General features: G+C 32.9%; 1 protein-coding gene across 1 annotated transcript in view; it reads left to right on the top strand.

The window, feature by feature from the left end:
• Positions 1-23,197, top strand: part of Phip (pleckstrin homology domain interacting protein) — a 107,772-nt gene that overhangs the window by 69,103 nt on the left and 15,472 nt on the right. The window contains exons 21-32 of the mRNA XM_063226930.1: positions 981-1,121; positions 3,360-3,436; positions 7,841-8,072; positions 11,116-11,235; positions 11,839-11,946; positions 12,440-12,564; positions 12,695-12,777; positions 16,214-16,325; positions 16,514-16,575; positions 18,568-18,723; positions 20,164-20,284; positions 22,627-22,752. Coding sequence (XP_063083000.1) covers positions 981-1,121; positions 3,360-3,436; positions 7,841-8,072; positions 11,116-11,235; positions 11,839-11,946; positions 12,440-12,564; positions 12,695-12,777; positions 16,214-16,325; positions 16,514-16,575; positions 18,568-18,723; positions 20,164-20,284; positions 22,627-22,752 — 1,463 coding nt within the window. The remainder of the gene's footprint in view (positions 1-980; positions 1,122-3,359; positions 3,437-7,840; positions 8,073-11,115; positions 11,236-11,838; positions 11,947-12,439; positions 12,565-12,694; positions 12,778-16,213; positions 16,326-16,513; positions 16,576-18,567; positions 18,724-20,163; positions 20,285-22,626; positions 22,753-23,197) is intronic.

Genomic DNA, 23,197 nt, shown 5'->3' with positions numbered 1-23,197 from the left:
AATCACCAGTTAATAGATTACACATTATCATCTTAGAGATAGTTGCTCAAGTCACAGGATCAAAGCATACAAAGTGGACATTCAAACAGTGAGACTGCAAACAATTGTGTTCAATGATCTAATCAAAAACATTAATATGGTCATCTATCTTAACACATCTAAACACACTTGCAGTTGTATCCTTTAGAGCACTTTCTTTTCCTCTTTTTTACAATAATATTTACACATTTTGGGTTTTATTACTCCCATAGTTCTTAACACTTTATTTTGGAAGAGAATAAAACCAAATATGACAAAGCAAAACTGTCAGTCAAAACCAAAGATAGACATAGCATACAATATGACAAAGCAAAACTGTCAGTCAAAACCAAGGATAGACATAGCATACAATGTAAAAACAGAGTACAAGGTTATCAACAATGGTTACCATAATGCCTCTTGCTTCTTTAAAAAGAATTGCCTATATCATAAAGTTGGTCATTTCATCTTTTAGCTCAGTAATAAACATTTCAGTTTATATGGCCAACCTGCTGTCTTTTCTCCAAATTTAATAGTCATTTTTTATTTAAGCATCTCTAATTATTTTTTTTAAAACTACATGGTTTTTCTATGAAAGGACCCCAAACTTTATGAATATATTCTCTCTTTCCTGCTTTTGCCGTTGTTTTAATTTTTCAGATGTGTATTCTTGTGTTGTTAAATTTACCTGTGACTCTTGTTGGATTTTTATTACTGTTTTGATGATTATTGGTTATGTTCCTATCTGCTGCAGAAGATGTCTCAGATTTATCTCCAACAGAAGAAAGATAGCTACTTGGTGTGGCAGAATAGTTGCCACTTTGCCTCTACCAATTATAGCTCATTCTTGTATCACAGATTTCTTGTTCATATAGAAGAGTAAAAGCTTCTTCTTGTATCATAGATTTCTTGTTCGCATAAAAGAGTAAAAGCTAGCTATGCTTAAATTTAATATTTTCCAGAATCATGCTCATGAACATTTACTGGATCTTGGGGAATCTAAAAAGCAACAAGCAAATCAACACAGCTATCGTACAAGATCTGCACTGGAAGAGACTCCTAGACCCTTGGAGGAGATAGAAAATGGCACTAGTTCTTCAGATGTAAGATTTGAGCCCATTACATTTGTCTTATTTTTTAAAATACAACTTCCATTCTTGATCTAAATGTGACTCATGATATTTTTATCTTACAATGATGTTGATAGTTTACATTTATTAAGAATCTTTCTAGGCATGACAAAATACGTTCATTATCAATCTATAAAAACATACATGAATTAATTGCTTTCATTTTACACATAAGGGTTCTGGGGTTCAAATATGTTTAGAATAATACATATCCATCTAACTATTAAATGAAGGAGCAAAGATTAAGTGCAGATTCTTTTTATTTTTTAAAGTCAAGCTTTTAAAATGGTTCCATGATTCCCTGGCATACTATACCTATTAGAGTCAATAGGCATTTGAAATTTTGGTTATATTTTTATCTTATTAACAATTTGTAGCATTTTTCAGTGTAATGCTTTAATATTCTTCACACATAATTATTTCTGTACTTCCCTAATCCCTAGTAAAATACTAAAGATAATCAGTTTACAGTCACAGATCACTCCTATTCAGCCATTAAAATCATCTGCTTTCCTCTCTTTTTCTTTTCTTATCACTTCTCCATAGTTCACCAATCAGGATGCTGTGGTGGAAATACCATTTGTGCTTAGGAATTCAAGATCAGCTTCTGCAAAGTAACAGGGACTATCTCAAAAAAAATCTTTTTTTTTTTAAACTAGAAAAATAAAATGTAGTCTCTCCTAGAATGATATGTTCATTCTGGTGAAAGAGAAACTAAAGCTGTTAACAGTGGCACATAGCTATACTCCCAGTGTTTTAGGAGCTGATGCAAGAGGATTACAAGTATTGAGCCTAGTCTTATCAGTTGAGTGAAACTCTTGTCTCAGAATATTTTTTCAAAAAATAGGCTTGGAATATAACTTAGCATGAAGGCTGTGAGATTAATCTGCAGGGCTTGGGAGAGAAAAAGATCAAATACACTAATTACAGTGAGACTCACAGGTGACAGTTCAGTGTTTATGTTTTTTGAGACAGGGTTTCAAAATCCTGCTTCAGCCTCCGAAATAAATAGGACTTTAAGGTACACGACTCCATTTTCTGCCAGTAATGGCTTGGCATACAGAACAGATACATGGAATTACTTTTTTCCTTACAAAATCTTTTTTTTTTTTTTTTGTCTTTTTCATTTTTATCGGTACCAGAGATCAAACTCACAACTGCCTGCTTGCAGGGCAGGTGCTTATGCTGCTGAGCTAAATCCCTAGCCCCTAAAATCTTTATTTTTGAAAGGTTTAAAGTACAATACTTACTGAAAACTTAGTATTTAATTATGTTGTTTATTAGGAACTTACACATATTTCCAAGATAGCATTATTAAAGAAAAGTTCACGAAATTCTTTGTCTACAAATTTTTTAGCTTGTGCTTTAATATGTTTTTAGAGTAGTTTAATACATTTCTATAGAAATACATTGAGAATAAAATTAGAATATGTTAAGTACAGCATACTAACTAGAAAATATGTTGGCTTTTTTGATTCAGTTATCTTTTACTTTAGTATTTTGTATTTAGAACATTGGAGTGACTGTTTACTTCCCTTTAAAAAGGTAACATAAAATAGGAAGTCAGTCATAATTCGTTATGGTTTCAGTTGTTTTGAGTAAAGATTAAATTTGCTAACGTGTTGTGTATATTGAATTCTGATCTTCTCATATTTGCTTAGTTTTCAGAATTCTTTGGAATAGTTAAACAATTCACATCCTTCTTTAAGACATCAAAATGAGAAGACTTTTCTCCCAAACTGTATTATAAGTTTTAAAAGGAATTTATTTCCTTTTTCTGTTAAAGAAGCATCTGAATGAACCATAGTGGAAAGTTATCAAGGCTTTGCACGGAATTGACCTGGATTCATGTTAAACCCTGTTGCTGGGATACCTCAGACAACTTTCATAACCATTTTAGGTTTTTGTTGTTGTTGTTGTGGTAAAAACTTTTCCTTATCAAGTTTTATAGAAACCAAATGGGATAGTAATGTATATAAAGTGCAAAGCCCCTGAATATAAGGGCAAAAAAAAATCTGAGAGAGATTGTGAAGTATTAGTGTACTATTAGTATTTATGCTTTTATATGCATACGTTTCTCACTTTTTAATTAAGAACTTAAAGCCATACTTTACAATTAATTTAAATTATATTTTAAGTATCCCTACATGACTGATGTCATTAATATGTCCTACAGTTGTAAGATCTCACAAAATATGTCCTGTCCTTTAGGAAGGCGAAGCAGTTGCTGTCAGTGGTGGGACATCTGAAGAGGAGGAGAGAGCATGGCACAGTGATGGCAGCTCCAGGTAAATGGATGAGTTTTTCTTTTTTTTGGGTGCTATCTTTATTCTTTAGAAAACTGAACATTGTACTTTTTGGTTTCTTGATTTTTACTGGCAGCACATTTCAGAGTATCTGCGTTTAAAGCTCTTCAAAGATTTAGTTGTCCATAATTTAGAGCATTTTCTATCCCACTGTCTCCATAGGAAAATAATTTTGGCTTTACCTACTTGGAATTGTATCTTCTAAATGCTGTTACTTAATACTATACTATAAACCAGTTTCATTACTGTTTGAGAAATGTTTAAGTATTAAATAATGAGATTAATGAAATCTTGTAGAATTAACTCCTATAAAATGCAATTTATAGAGTATTATTGAAAAGGTTCTTTTCCAACAATGGGAATAAGCTTTTATTTTTCTCTATTTTTTCCATCTATTTAACCATTGCAAATGAAGATTTCTTAACTCCTTATATTAAATGATTCACATTGTTACAGGGATGATGGACCTTTGCTGGCCTTCCATGGTCTTTGTAGTCAAAAGGAATATAGCACTTAGGGGATGATTTTGTTGTTCACATGGGGTCTGATCTTTAATACAGATTTTGATTAAATCTTAGTGTCCCAAGATTATGCCAGTGCATAACATTGAAGAATGATCCAGGCTAGAGTAGAAAATCATATTATCAACAGACCAAACTTTAGTTTACACTCTACCCATTTTATGGAGTGGGATGGGGGGAAGTGATTTAAAAGAAAGAAGCCTACTGATTTTTTTAAAGTTGGGGACAAATCGAACCCAGGGCTTTTGTCCTGAGCTACTTCCCTGGGACTTTTTAAATTTTATTTGGAGATGGAGTCTTCTTATATTACCTAAGTTTGGTTTGACCTTTTTTTTTTCTAAATGAAAAAGATAAAGTAAAAACAAGGAGAATTTCAAAACGGAATATTAGGGAATTAACTATGATTCATGTGTTCTCTATTGTTTTCAATGTAGATAGAATTACATGTGTGAAAAAATGATCAAACAATGAAAACACAAACTGTTAACAGAGACTAGCAGTTTAATTAGTGTGTGTATATTTGTGTGTGTGTTTATCCACAATCTTTCTCCTTTTTTCCCTTTCCCTCATCCGTGTTGTTCCTTCCCTTTTTAGCCATTTCCTCCCCTTTAACTTTCACATACATTTTGGATCCCACTATCTCCTATGTTTACCCTTGTGAATCTGAACCATTTCACCCATGAGTATGATCTCAAGTTGCATCCAGGTGCCTACCAGAGCCTCGAGATTATCCTTCTTTATAGTAGAGTAACTTTACATTGTATAAAAATACCATATCTTTCTTATCCATTCCACAGTCAGTAGGCAATATACCCCTACTGTTCTCTGGTTCTGTGTCGCATGAAACATTGTTTCCTCTCCTTTGAATTTTCAGTCTGTGAATTTCTTTTTGCTTTTTGTTTTAATGTGTTTTTTGTACATAGCACATTAATGAATCTTGTTTCTTGATCCACTCTGCCCTTTCTGTTGGTGAATTGAGGCAATTTACATTAATGACTGATAATATTGGCTTGTCTTTGTTATTTTTCTGCTATTGGTTCCCTCCTTTTCCCTTCTGTTTAATTGCTTGCCCTGCTTGGCGATTTCTTTCTGTTGTTGTTTTTGGAACGGTGGTCATTTTTACCACTTCTAGAGAGTGTCTTTTGGTACTGTTTGTAGGGTTGGTTTGGTGGTCATGAATTATTTTTTTCAGTTGTTCTTTGTTGTGGAAGTTTTTTGTCCATTTATTTTGAAAGATAGTTTTGCAGTAAACCTCAAAAGTCTGGGTTGGAAGTTACTTTCTTCCAGGACTTGAAATATTTCACTCCAAGCTCTTCTTGAGTTGATGGTTTGTGATAAGAAGTCTGCTGTCATTCTGATGGGTTTTACTTTATAGGTGCTCTATTTTTCTCTAACAGCTTTTAATATTCTGTTCTTATGCTGAATTTCTGAAATCTTGATTATTACATGTCTGGGTGTAGATGTATTTTGGTTATGATTGATTGGAACTCAGTATGCCTGATTGAGGCATCTATCTGTAAAGTCCTTTTCCCATGCTTGGGAAGTTTCCTGCTGTTATGTCATTTGTGTTGACTCCTGCTTTTTCACTGACACCCATCATTCTTAAATTGTTTTTTCTTTGCATCGCCTTGCAGCCGTTGAATTGTTATTTCCTGGTTCCTTGTTATTTTTAAGTAATCTTTCCTTTCATGGTGGCTAGTGCTATTCTGTCTTCAAGGTCTAAAAATATATCTTTGATTGCATTCAAGTGGTTTTACCAGCTCTCAGTGGAATTTTTAATTTCTTGGATATCTGTTTGAATCTATATATACTCAGCAATTTTTTCATTATGCTTGTCATTTCTTTTACCTGAGATAGTATTTCTGATCTCATTTCTTTTACAGCCTTTTGAAGTTGTTTCTTGACTTCAGTTGCTATTGTTTTAGAAATTCAGGTATACAACTTGCAGTTTGTTTTATTTCTCTGTCTCCTGGACTTGTTTTGTGTGGGCTAGAGGTCTGAGATTGCGTTTTGCTCCTTCGTCTTGAAGTTTCCTGGATTCCTCCAAACGAACCAATTGTGGAATTCCAAGCACCTCCCACCGTGGCTGCCTATCCAAGTTGTAGGGGAATGGGTCAAGCCTCTGGGTTTTTCTGAACCTAATTTCCCAGGTGTTGGGTTGTAGGACTGGCTTCTCCAGACTCTCATGGCTATACCAAGGTTTCACTGATGGCCCTGGGTGTGTGCAGTCCAAGCTGCTGCTTTTCCCAGCCCATGTTGGCTACTGGTAGGTCGGTCCCCAAGTGGCAGGCGTGTTGGGAGTTGTGGCCGGCTATACTATGAGGATAGTAATTATTGTTAGGTGTTTTTTTTTTTACACTTAATTATTCTGTGCTTCTGTGGCTTTTATGGCAGAGGTACTATCAAAAAAAAGATTTAAGTGTGCATTGCAGGCCATCAGAATTCCTTATTTTCTAGAATCAAGATCTTTTCTCCCATGGTAGTAATTCTTGGTAGTAGTATGCAAGAGTCTGTGGTTATACCTAGTAGTGCTTTCTATGTTTAAGGCAGGCATGGCAATGAAAATGAAAAACATCACTTGCTTCTGGCTCAGCAGTGGAAATAGAGCGGAAGACAGTGCAGCTGTCCCTAAATTGAGAGACCAGTGTTAGCCTTAGCAGTTGAAAATATTTGTTATAAAGAAATTGAGTCCTGGAGCTTATTACTCTACTGTAGCAGATTTTTTTAAAAGAACTAAATACTCCTGAGAGAAGTAGCAATGGTTTGGCAGGTGCCATTTACAGTGATACGGACTGGGGTTAGTGTAAATAAAATTTTCTCAAAAGTTGAAGAGAACCGTTGTAGTTAGAACACCTAGAAGGATTTAAAAAATTATTTTAAAGATTATTTTCAGTCCTAGAAACCATTTTACTTAATTGGTTCTGATCTATAGTGATTATTCTTGGATAGAGTTAGGAAAATGCCTGTAAGGAACAGTTGGATTGGTGGAGGAGTAGTAGTGATGTAATAAAACTCTAGAAACAAAAGCTCTGGTTTTTTCGTTGTTATTGTTAACACTATTTTAGAGGTTATATATCACTAAATCTTGATAAACTATTGATTTTTAACGTAGTATAACTTAGATTCCTTTAAGGCATTTATATTTATGAAACTGTGCAAAGTAAATAATACAACTGGTTTTTTTATTAGCACATCAGCTAAGTGAGGTACACGTATCTGTGAAGGTGAACTGAAAAGAAGTGGCAAAGGTAGGCACGTAAGATAGTTAAGGACGTTTTCTGAATCATGACATGTTTTAAATCATGTATCTAAGATACAGATAAGTGGGATAATGTTACCCAAGATTTCTCTTTACATGCTAAGTAAAGTTTATAAGCACCAACTTTTCCAATAAGGAGACAGACTTCTGACCGAATCAGTTCAGAATGTGGCTTCTAAGAGTACCAGTGATGTATCATTGGCTAAGAACTCTTAGCTTCCCGCAAAAAAAGAAATCTGTGTCTCCTCAATTTGATACCTACCTTGTTCAAGATATTTTTCTATTGTCAGATATGAAGGACGTGACACCACTGTTCCTTATGTCCAAAAATATTTTTGAAACAAAACTTAGAAGTCAGTATTTTTTTCTTACAAATCACTGAAAGTTTTTTCACTCAAAGCTCTATGACCTTACTTACAATTTTTGTTTTGAGATCCTGAAAATTTACAGGATTTTAAGAAACTTTTCAAAGTGAGTGGAAAATATTTTTTAATTTATGTATTGTTATTCCCCTTTATTGCCTATAATCTTTCCTTTTTAATAAAACTAAGTCTTAAACTATATCCTATGTGTACAATCCTGTTTTTAAATCCCATCTCTTTCTAGTGACTACTCCAGTGATTACTCTGACTGGACAGCAGATGCAGGAATTAATTTGCAGCCACCAAAGAAAGTTCCTAAGCATAAAACCAAGAAAGCAGAAAGTAGTTCAGATGAAGAAGAAGAATCTGAGAAACAGAAGCAAAAACATATTAAAAAGGAAAGGAAAAAAGTTAATGAAGAAAAAGACGGACCAGTATCACCAAAGAAAAAGAAGCCCAAAGAAAGAAAACAAAAGGTTGGTTTTTAAAAATTACAAGTTGTTTTCTTTTATAAAAATGAATTAAAGCATGTATTTAAAAACTGTGGTTAAACGTAAACATCGTTGAGTTGTATTAAGTAGAAGTACAAAAATCTCAGAAAATAGTAGTGGTATAATTTATACAAATTTTTTAATATGTTAAGGGTATTTTCTTACAATATAACCAAATCTAAGTACTGAACATTTCATCTTAAAACATGATCAGATTTTCCTTAATGAGATTTATTTATTTTTGCAAGGACATAGATTGTTTGCTAGTTGTTATTTTATATTTAACTCTCCTAATTGCTATTGCTAAATATAAAGAGAAAATGTTAAGTCTATCAGAAATAATATAAACGATAAAACTTGTCATATTCATAACAAAGCAAGTATGAGTCTAAATTGGGTAACATAAGTTTGTTATAACAAGTCTTCATAAATTTGTATAGCTTGTGAACAAAATATTTCAGTTTTTTGGTTCATAATAGTATTGATTACACCATGTTAAGTTTCTGGATAATTTGAGAGCAGAGAAGTAAAGCAAATTGCAGAAAGATCTTACCAGCATTACGGAGCTGAAATTCTTTAAGCAGGTATTAAAATACAAGATGTTTAATTTTTACTGTGAAGCACATGCAGTATGAATAATACATTTTTTTTTTCTCTCTCTGAAACACTAATGGAAACTCTGTTTTTTTTTTTTTTTTTAAAGGTTTAAAAAATTTATTTTAGAATGTCACATTTGTCCACAGTTTGGTTTTTGTCTTCTGTTTTGTTAGTGATGATAAAGGTAGTCAGCCGTTTTTATGTAGTGAACAAATTAAAACTGATTAAGCCAGAATAATCTTTTTTATCTCAAGGAAGTGCTGATAAATTTTTGAGATTTGCCAGTAAGTCATTTTGAGAATATAATTCTTTGATCCTAAGCGTGTAGGTTGCTTTACCTGGTCCCTGTTTGATGGTATCAGAAACTAATACTGTACCATGGGTTCCTTCATGCAGTGTTATGTTTCAGGCTGTTATTAAGAGTTCAGCATACTTAAATTTATTTCACTGTGCAACTGACTTTATAAGGTTTAGGTACTATCAGCTGTACTCTTTCATTTAAATTATGTTTACATGCCAATATGTAGATATAACAGGTAGTACTGTTCTTATTGTTTAATCTTCAAGGTGTATCAAATAACATAGTATTGCCTTCCTGAGTTGGAAAGCAGCTGAAAGATCATTAATGGTTAATAACATGGGAAAAAATGAGTATCTTTTCCATATGACTCTTTTCTAAAGACTAATTAAAAACAGAATTCTTCAGATACTCAGGGAAATCTCAGGTGATCTTTGTGTATACCATGTCAGAGGAGCTCTGGAAGTGAAGTCAATAAATATAAGGTGCTTACAATTTATGAGGTAATACAGTAAAAAAAGTATAAGATGATGCTTCTGTGCCTCAAATACAGCATCCTATCTCTTCTCATTGCCTGGTAGCTCTATCCTTTGTTTATACCAAACTACCTGAAGTTATTATTAGTTTCTTGTTTTCTGTTATATTCAACATTAAATCGATTAAAATATTATGTGGCCCCATATTTTAAGTACATTTGATAGTTGTCTCTTTGCTTCTGCTGCTGACTCATGATGTGGACACCGTGAAGGTCTCACTTGTAATACTGTTGTCACTTCTAATTTGTTCTGCTTCCCATTCATTTCTAGTATCTGGTCCTTAAAACTAAAGTTCATGACCCTTTTATGTACGGTGCCAGCTACCCTACTGTTGAAAGATAAAGCAGCCATAGACCATATAAAAATGGATGGGTATGGTTATGTTTTGATAAAAATGATTTATAAATACCAGTCAGCAAGCTGAACTTTTGGACCATGTTTGCCAATTTCTATTCTGGTACGTTCAGAGTAATCCTCCTAACACAAAAGATCGTATTACTCTTTTCAGAAAATTGTCCAGTAAACCCATCTCTCATATAGGGGGCACTAAAATTTTTACTTTTTCCCTTGTTCTCCAAGGAGGCAATGGTCCTAATGCTCCTAGTGTGGATTAATAAGAATAAGAGGAGTGTGTATATTGGGATGAAACTATAGAAGTTACTGCTGCAATGCTATGCACCTAGCCCAGCTACTTGTAATGCTGAGGCCTGGAGTGAGTATTGCAGGTTCAAGATTAGACTGGGCAATACAGTAAGACCTCGTTTAACAAAACAGAAAAGTCTGGCTGTAAGGAGTGTTCGCTAATAATCATATTATGCCATTATTTTTTAATAAACATTGTTATTTTTAAAAATGCAACAGAATAAAATTTAGAAGTAACGTATACAAACATTAAACTACATTTTTAATCAATAGTATAAAATTTCACCTATTACAAGTTAATATTAGACATTAAAAAATCTCTTAGTTTATTTCTGATTTTGAGGTAGTATCAGTGAGTGAATAGCAAAGTTTTTTTGAGCTTTGTTTTTGCATATGAGAGTTAACAAGGGACCTGGATTTACAAAATTTTGTTTCAAACAAAAACGTGAAATTGGTTTTTTTGAAAGAGTAAAGTAAGCCAGGAGTAGTGAAATGGGCCTTAGGACCGAGGAGCATAGTCAGACTGTTCAGAAGCATTAGTATTGTTTCCTGTAGTACTACTTAACTAACCTGTATGAGAACATCTTCATTCTTACCAACCCATTAAGAATGTGATTAAAAATTCAGGTATGTCTTGATTTGTTATATGGAATCTTTTTATTAGATCAGTATTTTGAAAGTAGAGGATATTACACAACTCTTTAGCACTTTGGGTTTTGTGACAGTGTCTTACAGACTTTTGTGAATGTTTTGTTGATTTTGGTCTTTCTAGTTCTCTTTTTATCATTGATTTGAAGAAATTGTAATGTCTCTGCTGTTGCCACTGCTTCCCCCCTCCCCAATAAAAGATTTGATGCTAAAGAATAAAATTTTCTCAGAGATCCTGTTTGCAAATCTTTTTTCTGTTTTGTGCTTTTATGGTAATATTGCTTTATAATATTCCAAACTTTCTTAGAGATTGGCTGTTGGAGAACTCACTGGAAATGGTCTAACATTAGAAGAATGGCTACCTTCAACATGGATCACAGACACTCTTCCCCGAAGATGTCCATTTGTGCCCCAGATGGGGGATGAGGTACTTATACTTTCCACTTTTTAGTTTTTCAATTAATAGCTTTGAAACTCAACTCTAGAAGATTAAAGCAAGTTCACAAAAGTATCTTATTCTCAGTGATAATTGTAGTAGTAAAAATTTCATAAACGAAAAGAAATTCTGTTGAAACTGGTATTTAATAAGATTTTACTGCTTTTTCTAACTTTTATATTTTTGTATTGGATTAAAAATCTCAAAGAATAAATATTTTCATTTAACTGTATTTCAAGAAAATGTTAAATTATTTATATAGTTATAATTACTTTCTCCTTAAGGTCTGTAATGTTGGAATAGGAATTATGGGTGGGGATGGGATAAGGAACCAGGAAACAAACCCTAAACTTCACATATGCTAACCAAGCACTTTTATGATTGAACTATAGTCACGGCACATACAGCGTTTGATTTTTAAAACAGTTTTCCTGTATGTATAAACCACTTGCTTAAAAAGAGTAAGAATAAAAGTTAATGTTAGAATTTCTGTTGCTTGAAGGGTTAATCAGCTTTTCTCTCAAAGTTTAGCTGATAACCTGTGTCTTACAGATACATCCACATTTTAAATTGTGACTTCTGCTTATTTTTTAGGTTTATTATTTCCGACAAGGACATGAAGCATATGTTGAAATGGCCCGGAAAAATAAAATTTATAGTATTAATCCTAAAAAACAACCATGGCATAAAATGGAATTACGGGTATAGTATTGCTTTATTACTAAAACAAAAGAGAAACTTACAGATTATCAAGCAAATTCTATCAAGTGTTACTGTATTCACCGTAAGAAACTCTTAAGGAAAGTACTTCTGCTGGAGGTAGTCCTGGAGCATAGATGTTTCTTAACCAAATTTACATAAAAGTGACAATTTATATTCCCCATTAGTGGGGGCTTTTGGGTTACAAAATTTAGTTATAGTGAAAATTAGACAACACTTAAATAAATTGGATATTTATAAATCTGATTATCTTTAGACTAAACAGCAGTAGTTCAGAATCATCTAGTGCTCTTTGGAACAGTAGAAAACTTTTAACAGTTTCAGATTATAAAGTACACAGATCTTAAGACACAGTCTAGTAATTTTTATATGTACATACAGAATAATCACTCAGTTCAAAATTAAAACCAAGAAATGTTTTCTGGGTTATGTTTTGGTTATTTTGTAAGCTGATTTCTCAATTTCTCTATTTTAGGAACAAGAACTGATGAAAATAGTTGGCATAAAATATGAAGTGGGATTACCTACCCTTTGTTGCCTTAAACTTGCTTTTTTAGATCCTGATACTGGTAAACTGACTGGTGGATCATTTACTATGAAGTAAGGACCATTGAACATTGAAATAGACATATTTCTTTATATTGAAGATTGGTTTAAGATTCAGAGAAATTTGTTTGCATTTTAGGTACTTTTTAAGTGTGTGCCCTAATTAGTTTCTGTTTGTAACTAGGTACCATGATATGCCTGATGTTATAGATTTCCTAGTCCTGAGACAACAATTTGATGATGCAAAATACAGGCGGTGGAATATAGGTGAGTGAAAATACTTTAAACTATTTCTCTCACAGTTGATAACTATTTGTTATAAAGCCACAAAATTATTATTATTTTTTTTAACGGAAAAAGAAAAAAAGCAAAACAAAACAGTGTAAGGGTACAAGTAATTCAGAACTACAAAAAAAAACAAACAGTAAGCTATCACCAGTTAATAGATTACTCGCTATCATCTTAGAAATGGTGTTTCAGGTCACAGGATCAAAGCACATAAAGCGAACATTCAACAGTGAGACTGCAAACAGTTGTGTTCAGTAATCCAATCAAAAATACTAATATGGTCTTCTATTTAACACACCTAAACACCCTTGCTGTTGTATCCTTCAGGGCACTTTTATTTCCCCTCTCTTTATTACAACAAAATTACACATTTTGGGTTTTATTGCTCCCTTAGATCTTACTACTTTTTTTTTGTAAGAGAATAAAATCAATCATGATAAAACAAAGCTGTCAGTCAGAACCAAGGATAGACATAGCACGTGATGTAAAAACAGAGTACAAGGTTATCAACAATGGTTACCATAATGCCTCTTGCTTCCTTAAAGGCTACAAAATTATTATGAAACTTTTTTTTTTTTAATCGGTACCGGTGATCGAACTCACGACTGCCTGCTTGCAAGGCAGGTGGTGCTTATGTCGCTGAGCTAAATCCCCAGCCCCTATGAAACTGTTTTCTTTTAGATCTTTTTATATGCTGGATTAATTTAAGAATAACAATTTATATTCAGAACCTAAAGAACCCTTAACAAAATGTATGTTAATTTGGACTGGGACTAAAACTAATCTGTTGGTGACGTTGAACTCTTAAAATTAATACTGTAAACTTTAAAATTACAAAATATTCCAGGTATTTAAATGATGCATGAACTTATATACAAATGGATGTGCTGTTTTTTAAATAGTTCTGTTAAATTTCAAACAAGACCACTGTCATCTTGCAGTACATTGTGATACATATATATAAAACACACATACACTGTGTGTGTGTGTATGTATGTATTAATGTAAGTATAGCACACAGTATGGCAAAATACAGTAATTGATGTATCATTCCTGTCTCTTCAGTGCCATTGGATGATGCTAGCATGGTTGGGGAGGGGCAGAGAGTAAACCAGGAAGAAAAACTGTTGAAACCTATTACTTAGGAAATAGAAAATACAAAGTAGGAAAAACCAAAAGGAATTTTAAGGTAATAGTCAAGAGAAGTCTCAGGATACCAGTTGTCTTATCAAGTCTAGGAAATAATCAGTTCCAGAGGACCTTGTATTCTAAGAAGTCTTCAGAGGAAAAATAAAACAGGTTCCTAACATATCAAACAAGTTTGAGTTATTTGGAAATTGTATTGAATAATCTTTTATAGCTTAAACTGTTAAGAAAATGTGGGGAGGTATAATTGTAAATTCATAGAAAACCAAAACTGTAAGAAATTATTGAGAGAACCAAAATTATATATAAAAAAGGAATTATATGCTACTTTACTTTGTAAGAAACTGTATTTACATTGTCATAATACTAAATATGTTAAATATAACACATTCCTTTTTAATAGATTGAATCAAGGTATTTCAAATGAATAAATATCAATTTTTTCATTTAGATCTTACGAACTTTTTCTGTATGTATAGATCAGTATTTCCTTTAAAGTTAATATGATGAATTTTATATCTGAAGAGATGCAGCCATCTACACATTACCTTTTAGAATTGTACTAGTTAGTAATTTAGACTTTTCAAAAGTGATTTAGAGCTTGCACTTTTCTTTGCTTGTCTTCATTATTAGTGTAAATATTGTTGATCATTGTTAAGCATTCATTATCAAATTCATCTTCTTTAGCATAATGCTATCAGTCTATGTGAAGGATCATAAGAAATACTCCATATTTACAGTAAATCCCCAGCCTTGACATGGCATGTCAAGGATGTTCTTTAGGGCGTGCTTGTATTCCCAGCTAGTCTGGAGTTGAGAGGCAGGAGAATTGCAAAACCAAGGCCAACCCGAGCAACTCAGTGACACCGTGTGTCAAAATGAAACAAATAAAGGGCTGGGAATGTAACTCAGAAGTGACACACTTATCTTACAGCATGTATTAGGACCTGGATTCAAATATCATTGTCTGTTAAGATAATGTTTATTAAATAATAATCTTTAAGTTCAAAGTTCACCAATTTTTCCTGCTTTTGAGACATTTTCACTATCTAGGTAGGCTGGCCTTGAACTCACTTTGTAGCTCAGGCTGGCCTCGAACTCATAGTGGTCCTCTTGCATCAGTATCCTGAGTCCTGGGATTACAGACGTGTGCCACCATGTGCAGCTACCAATATTTATCTAAAGAACAATTTGAGCCTTTAGTAATAGGTCATTTTTTTTTTTAACATGCTTGTGAGATCCAAATGTTTATCTACTCAGAATGTGTAAAAGTAGTCTGTTAACTTATTCCTGGGTCCACTTTTCCTTTTTATCAACGTATTTATTCTGCTGCTTTTAATATTTTAATTAATGCTACATGCTTTTATTTTTAAAATCATTTTTAATTAAAAAATGAAGCATATACTTCTCATGGGTTTTAAAATGCAGCTGTTTCAGGTTATTGATTCATTTTTCTTTAACTGTGTGTTAAAATGAAAAAATACTTTAATAAAAGGCATTACTCAAAACCTACCCTGTGTTAGACATCACATTTCTTAGATAAGTAAAATGAAACTTGAAAATAACTAATGTATTTAAAGTCACACAGACCCTTTATTCAAACCCAAGTAGACTCTTGTCTATACTAGCCAGGAGAAAATTCAGGAAGTCATAATATAAAATCAAGAAAAGAAAACTGTGGAGGAAGAGAGTGCCTTGGTTTCAGGATGACAGAGAGGGAGCTGAGATTTAAAGAACAGGCTGATCTTAGTAGGTCTTTGTGAAAAGCAGTTTAATAATGATAACGCCTAAATGTAATAGGAAAAGAAAATAGAAGGTATGTTCTCTGTTTTACAAGGGTTAGTTTTTATTATTGTTTGATTTAATATGAAGAGGGTATGTATACATGTTGTTATTACTTACAAGTGGTTGTGGTAAAGAAGGGCAGATTGGGTTTTAAGTCTTGAGAAAAATTTAGACATAGTCCTAATTGTGAATTTAAAATACTGGATTGGTAAAAATACTGAAGACAAATCTGAATTTCTCCATAACTAATGAAATCCAATAAACAGGATTTGAAATGGGTGAGTCACCCAAAATTGACTTAATATTGGTTCATAATACCTTTTCCCCAGATGATTTTACCTACTAACCCTGGAATATGTAGGTCACTATGTTTCGTGAATTCATAATAAGCAATTTAAGAACCTCTAGAGTTATATTTTAGAAAGAAGTAATTAACAGTAAAAATAAATTTCAAAGTAATGAGATGGCTTTTGTTCTTGTCCAGGTGACCGTTTCAGATCAGTCATAGATGATGCTTGGTGGTTTGGAACTATTGAAAGTCAAGAACCTCTTCAGCCCGAATACCCTGATAGTTTGTTTCAGTGCTACAATGTCTGGTAAGGAGATGTATGCTATGATTTTAGTTAGGCTAGGCTTGCTTTCAATTTATTATTCTCACATTAATAAAGGGGTGAAGGTTGCTTCTTTTTAAACAGTGAAACATTTATATTTAGTGAATTTTATAAAAATGGCAACACAATCTCCAGATTTTTTAAATATAAGAATTTTTCCTTTCCTAAATTAGCTGGGACAATGGCGACACAGAAAAGATGAGCCCTTGGGATATGGAGCTTATACCTAATAATGGTAAGTATGTGTTACATTTTTTGCAGAACTTTATATGGAGTTAATTTCTTAAACGAGAAAACTGGCTAACTTATTACAGTATCCCAAAGGTTATTGCGAAGATCAAATAGAAATACAAGATATTTGCTAAGAAAGTGTTTAGTGTGCAGCTGTTACTGACGCTAGAGATAGGTGCAGCTCAACAATGAACAAGATGGACTTGTAACTACAGCAGAATATGTAAAGTATAAGATAATAGGAATCAATTGTGGCTTCAAACATAGATTATTATTCTTGCTCTGCCATTTTCTATATGATCTTGGCAAGTTCCTATTATTAGATCCTCAGCTTCTTAGTACTTGGCCTTTGATTACCTAAACAGATGCTTTTCTTACATAGCTGCTTGTGGTAGTAAACAGTAACATCATCATTGTACAATGCCAGACACACTCAGGATGTGTGCATTAGCCCTAGGTAGTAAGCATGGCATCCTTATTGAGAGAAAAGATACATGTATCTAAGCATGGAGACAGCTTTTTTTTCCCCCTAACTTGATAGTAATTTGTTTCAGTTTTCAAAAAATGCTTTCATTTGTATGGAATTGAAAATAAAATTCAAATTAATTTGTATGGGATTGGAATAATGAGGGAGGGCTTCATGCCTTATTGTTGGACTTTTAAAAAGCAGTGTAATACTTTTGTTATTAGGTAAAACTTAAGATCTTTTAAAAATAAAGTTCTGATTTGTATCATAGAAGTCATCGTTTATAAATGAAATTGCTTAAGCAGTTTATGTTCTTTAAAATTTCAGAGAAGAGAAAATTGTTGGGTCAAATAAACCCAGCCTGGGAAACCTTTGAAATGAGAAAGGATTATGTTGATATTCTTTTAAGGTTATTTCTTTGCAAAAATTATAACTCTGAAAATTCATCACTATGTATATGTCATCTCACAGCTAAAGTAGAGATGATGAAAACTATAAAATATCTTAAATCAGTTTATAACCACTAGTTTTGTCTCTGAAGGCTGAAATTAAAATTATTGAAATATTGTGAGTTTGTGAGTTCATTGATTGGGCTCATAAAACTGTGCATATTGTGGAGTTTTTTTCTACTTAGATATAATCTGTGTGCACATGTAGAATCTTAATTACAATGTGAAGTAGAATAATTTTGGTTGTACTCAAATGATGGCATATTTCCTGGTATTTCTGTGATGAACTCCCACCATAGGAACTGTTACCTGCTATTTGCAGAGTTTGTGCTATCATTATCCTCTATGTTTCTCTTAGCTAGAATTTAAAATTTAGACAGGCATAAAGCATACCTTTTATCACTTTAGAACAAAAAGTATAAGAATTGGATCATTCTGTTCATATATTAGAAAATGAGACTTTGATTCTTGAAAAAAGTTTTTTTAGTTCACAGAAAATATGGCTATTATAAGGAAACTTAGAAAACTCGGAACTTAAATTGTTTGTTTGCTTGCTTTGTCTCTCTGTCTTTGTCTGTCTCTGTCTGTCTCTGTCTGTCTCTTTCTGTCTGTCTTTCTTTCTTGCTTGCTTGCTTGCTTGCTTGCTTGCTTGCTTTCTTGCTTTCTTTCTTCCTTCTTTCCTTCCTTCCTTCCTTCCTTCCTTCCTTCCTTCCTTCCTTCCTTCCTTCCTTCCGTTCGTTCCGGGGATCAAAACTAGGGTCTTATGCATGTAAAGCAAGACTTATACCCCTAAAAAATTTAAAAATTTAAAGTTTATTGACCCTTAAAACAATTATTTTTCTCAGAAGTTATCTGTCAATAAATATTTCTTCTCTTAAAAATATTTTCCTTTAAGAAAATGATATATTTACAAATCTTTTTAAAAATTATACTTTAATTTTGTGACATCAGTTTTACTTTGGTCTGTGGCTGTAGCACCCTGAACACATCCAGTCTTGTCTGATCAGTTCTACTTTTTGTAGATAACCTAAATACTGTCACCAAATATTCTCACTAATCTGCTTTCTTGTCTATATTTCAGCTGTATTTCCTGAAGAACTAGGTACCAGTGTTCCCCTAACTGATGTTGAATGCAGATCATTGATCTATAAACCACTTGATGGAGAATGGGGTACCAATCCCAGAGACGACGAATGTGAAAGAATTGTTGCAGGAATAAATCAGTTGATGACACTAGGTAAATGAGAACAACACATGAGGACAGAACAGGCAAAAAGCTAACTGCAGGAAAACTGCTACTATTTTAACAGTTCTTTCCACAATACCATGTCAGCAGTCTTCAAACTATTCTTCCTAGTAATGGGTGTTGATCTGAAGCCTTTGAAGTAGACCACGCCCCCAACGCTGTTTTATTTTTTTCATTTTTATACAGGATCTTGCTAAGTGGCCTATGCAAGTCTCAAATTTGTACTCCTTCGGCCAGAGCCTCCCAGAATTCTGGCATTATAGGCATGCACAAGTTCAAAAATTTTTATTTGGCATCTTCTGAATGAAGTCTTTAAACAAGACTTACGTATCTAAAATGGTAACAAATAGAATTCTTATAGCTGAATATCAGAGTTAACTGCCTCTCATAAATGTGCTAAGTATCTGAAAAATCTGGATTCTTTACAACTCAGTTTGAAAAGCTTTGACATTGTCAAGGTGACATGTTGTGAACTGAAGGTCTGTTGAAAGTTAATTTTAAGTTACCTGGATAGGTGAACTAGTTAAGGGTAGAGAAGAGGAGGTACTGCTTAGTAGAAGGAAAGAATGAAAGCAGTGACCATGAACATTGATTGTTCTGAATTCTGGACTTTTTAAAAGTAACTGCAGACTTAGTGTAGTGGGTGATAGGGAATCAGCGTCAAAAAATCTGGGAGAAATAAATTAATATAAGTAAGAAATGATGACACTGACTGAAGTTATAAGACTGTGTAGTGTATTCACACGTGAAGGACACACACCACCCTTCAACTCTGTGCCATGCTGGGGGTTAAACTCAGGGCTTTGTTCAGGTTAGGTAAGCATTGTATCACTGAGCTAAGTCCAGCCCTTGATGTGTTATGAAATGGTACTACTTTATAAAAAATTGTAAATAAAATCTTAAATAATTTAATCACTTTATAAACACTAAGTAGTTGTACATGTGAATGAGCAAAAAATTGGGGTGCGATTTTAATTAGTTGTGATCTTGTTTTGGCTTCGTTGGTCTGTTGTGCCATTTATTGATAGTTGAGTTAAAAACGTCTGGATTGTTTGATATTTCACAGAATAATGATGTGGTAAAGTGGTAGGTTTTGCTAAATGTCAAAGGTTATATTTTACTGAAATACGTACAGCATTAATGATAAATAGCTTTTTAAAAATATGTGCATGCAGGCATGTTCAATATATTATGGAAATATATGTGTATGTTAATAGGTTGCTTTTATATGTTATGTCATTTCTTTAAGGCTCTGAAAAAAATCAAAATTTTGCATTACAAATGTGTACATAAAAAGTGAGATCCTTCATTAAGTTCTATGAATTTTTTAATAAAAGTAGCAGACTGTTTATAGATTAGTATTTACCAAGTTTAATTCAAGTAGCATTCTTCAATTACTTTAAACATAAAATTGTTACTTATTTATTTTAGATATTGCTTCAGCATTTGTAGCTCCTGTGGATCTGCAAGCTTATCCCATGTACTGCACTGTAGTGGCATATCCAACAGATCTAAGTACAATTAAACAAAGACTGGAAAACCGATTTTACAGGTTAGAACCATTATTTTGCTACTACCAAAGAGAAAGCCTTAAATGAATCTTTCATCTGCTTATTGATCTTGCAAACAAAGTTTCTCAGCTTTATATGTATATAAATACTGCACACATGAATCACCTGGGGATCATATTACAAGTAGAATCTGGTTCGGTGGGTTAGAGAACAATCTGACATTTTACATTTCAGATAAGTTCCTGATAATGTCTGTAGAATAGATTTTGGAAACCTTTTCTGGGTTTAAGTTTTTCTAGGTGTGAAATAATGTTGATGTTCAACTTTCTTCATACAATATATTATAGCCAGCCAAAATATTTTCTCCTAGATAACTTGTTAGACTCTTAGTTCATACTTTTTTTTTTTTTTCTTAAAATAGCAGAAATTGAGTGTGAATTTGCTATTTCACATGTACTCATGAAAAACAGCATTAGGAAAGATTCAGTTTTTCATGATTGAGTCTAGCATGATATAGAATTTAAGAGCTTAAAACCTAGATTTAGTTTCAGTTGCTTTATGTGTCCTAGTTAATAATTTCAGCAGCTGGGCATGGTGGCTCACGCCTGTAATCCCAGCACTGAGGAAGCCGAGGCAGAAAGACCATTGTGAATTCGAGATAATAATTATTATTTTTATTATTTCAGCAAACACTGGTACAGGCTTTGAAAGATTGAGAACCACTGTAAGAAAGAATCTAAGCTATTATACATCAGGTTTTAAAGATTTTTCGTCTTAAGTGAGCTTGCCATTGCATCAGTGTTAATATATCAAAGCATTGAGATGAGGAAAATTCCCTATGTCAGTGATGGTTAACTTTCTAAAGCTTTCAGCAATACAGACAACCTTCTGCAGCACACATGCCATAGATTCGCAAATCACTGCTGCTGTATGTTATAGAGCCTATATGTGTTTCTGCTAACCATCCTACCCTCAAGGGTACTGCTTTTAAATGTTTTCCAGTATCACATGTTGGAAGTTGAAAGGAAAAACTGGAGCAGAAATTCTTAAATTTCTAGATCCTAAATTTAAAGCTTACGATTTTCATCTAGGGCTTACAAGGTGGACAAGACATGAGACGATGAGACAGTCAGTGATTTATTTCCTGTATGCTAGTTGTTGGAAAACCACTAGAGAGATAAATTGCTAGTATCTCGTGCTACTGGTTTTTTTTTTGTCTTTTTCCTTTTTATCGGAACAGGGATCAAACTCACGACTGCCTGCTTGCAAGGCAGGCGCTTATGCTGCTGAGCTAAATCCCCAGCCCCTTCGTGCTATTGTTTCAAGTGTAGTGTTTCAGAGGCATTCTGCTGAACATGATAATTGCTAAAATGTACTTCATTTTAACGTATGCTTTTTTGGCATTAGCCTTTATAACCAATTTAAGGGAGAAGTTCAATACATATAGACATGTGTATCATCGTTTTCTAACATAATTTAGTTACAAGCCTGAGTTAGGTCCTTAATACAGTGATGCTTTCATGTAGTATTTCACCATTTTAAAGCTTGTTTTGTACCCTCTCTTTACAGTTGTGGTTTTTTTTTAGTTCAGTTGCTTCTTAAACTGCTATCTTCATTGTGCTTTGCTAGTGTGTATTACTCTTGAAACCTTACTGTAGACAGTTTTCTATGTGATGCACTAAAGATGTGTATGACTTTTATTGGAATAGAGCCTTGTGAATCTATTTCAAATAGAACAGTTTTGTATTCTTGTATATCTGTATAAAGTTATTTCTGTCCACAAATCCTCTTAAGATTTTTTAAGTGTTTTCTTTTTCTAAGTTTGGCTACAACTGGATGATATTCTTAGGTGTCACTTTGGAATTTTTTTCTTTAAGGAATTATAAAACATTTTTTGAACATTGTTTAGTTTTCTTATAAACATATTTTTATATCTCATAATCAGGCTGGCAATTACCTTTTCACTTCTAAATGCCATTTGATTAGTAGCACTACAGTTACGTTCAAATTGTTTTATGTATAGAAACCAAAGGTGCTTATTATCAAAAATGATACCATACATGACAAACATACATCTCTTGTTTTCTTCTGCCACATCCCTTTAGACCTTCTTCCGCCTCCCGAGAAAGCAGCACTGCTAGTAGTATAGTATGTCTTCTTCCAAATACTTTATGTACAAGTAAACAGTGATGCTCTTCATTTTTCCCCTAATTGGGTTAAGCTTTTTTTTTTTGAAAATGACTTTTTAGAGTAATGTGATTTAAGAGTAATATGAGTAATATGATTGGTTTAGGACTGAAGTTGAAAAGTCAATGTCTCAAGTTCAAGTTAAGTACACATATGTGATGATGATAAAACTTTATTAACACTTTGTTTTTTAAAGGCGAGTTTCATCACTAATGTGGGAAATTCGATATATAGAGCATAATACACGAACATTTAATGAGCCGGGAAGCCCAATTGTGAAATCTGCTAAATTTGTGACTGATCTTCTTCTACATTTCATAAAGTGAGTTACTTACGCTTACTTAAAATAGTTGTAACAGTTATTGACACTATTTTCAATGTAAAATAATTTAGAATGCTAAAATATAAAAGAATTTTTTTACATTTGCAATAACATAGCTTGCTTCAAAATAGAAAGCCCTAGTCTAAAGAAAAAACACTAAACCAGCTACAGATTTATTGAACATGTGACATTTTACCTTTATTAGTTCTAAGCCAAATAATCTTATGGGTAAGAAAGTTCATTACATATGTACTATCTGCATATTTACTTAGAAATGAAATACTTAGAAGTTAACTTGTCTGAGATTGTGTAATAAATGTCTGCCATTTAATTTGAGAGTTTTTTTTATTTTAGCTATATATTGTTCCTGTCAAGTTTATGCATATTTAAGTAATCCAGCAAAATTCTGAATTTTAACTTTGAAAATTCTTCCCCAGAGTCAAGT

This window comes from Cavia porcellus, unplaced genomic scaffold (genome assembly GCF_034190915.1).
Source record: "Cavia porcellus strain 051 isolate PalLab524CR breed Dunkin Hartley unplaced genomic scaffold, mCavPor4.1 scaffold_16, whole genome shotgun sequence".
In the NCBI taxonomy this organism is placed as follows: Eukaryota; Metazoa; Chordata; class Mammalia; order Rodentia; family Caviidae; genus Cavia; species Cavia porcellus.
This window is presented reverse-complemented; position numbering and strand designations above follow the sequence as displayed.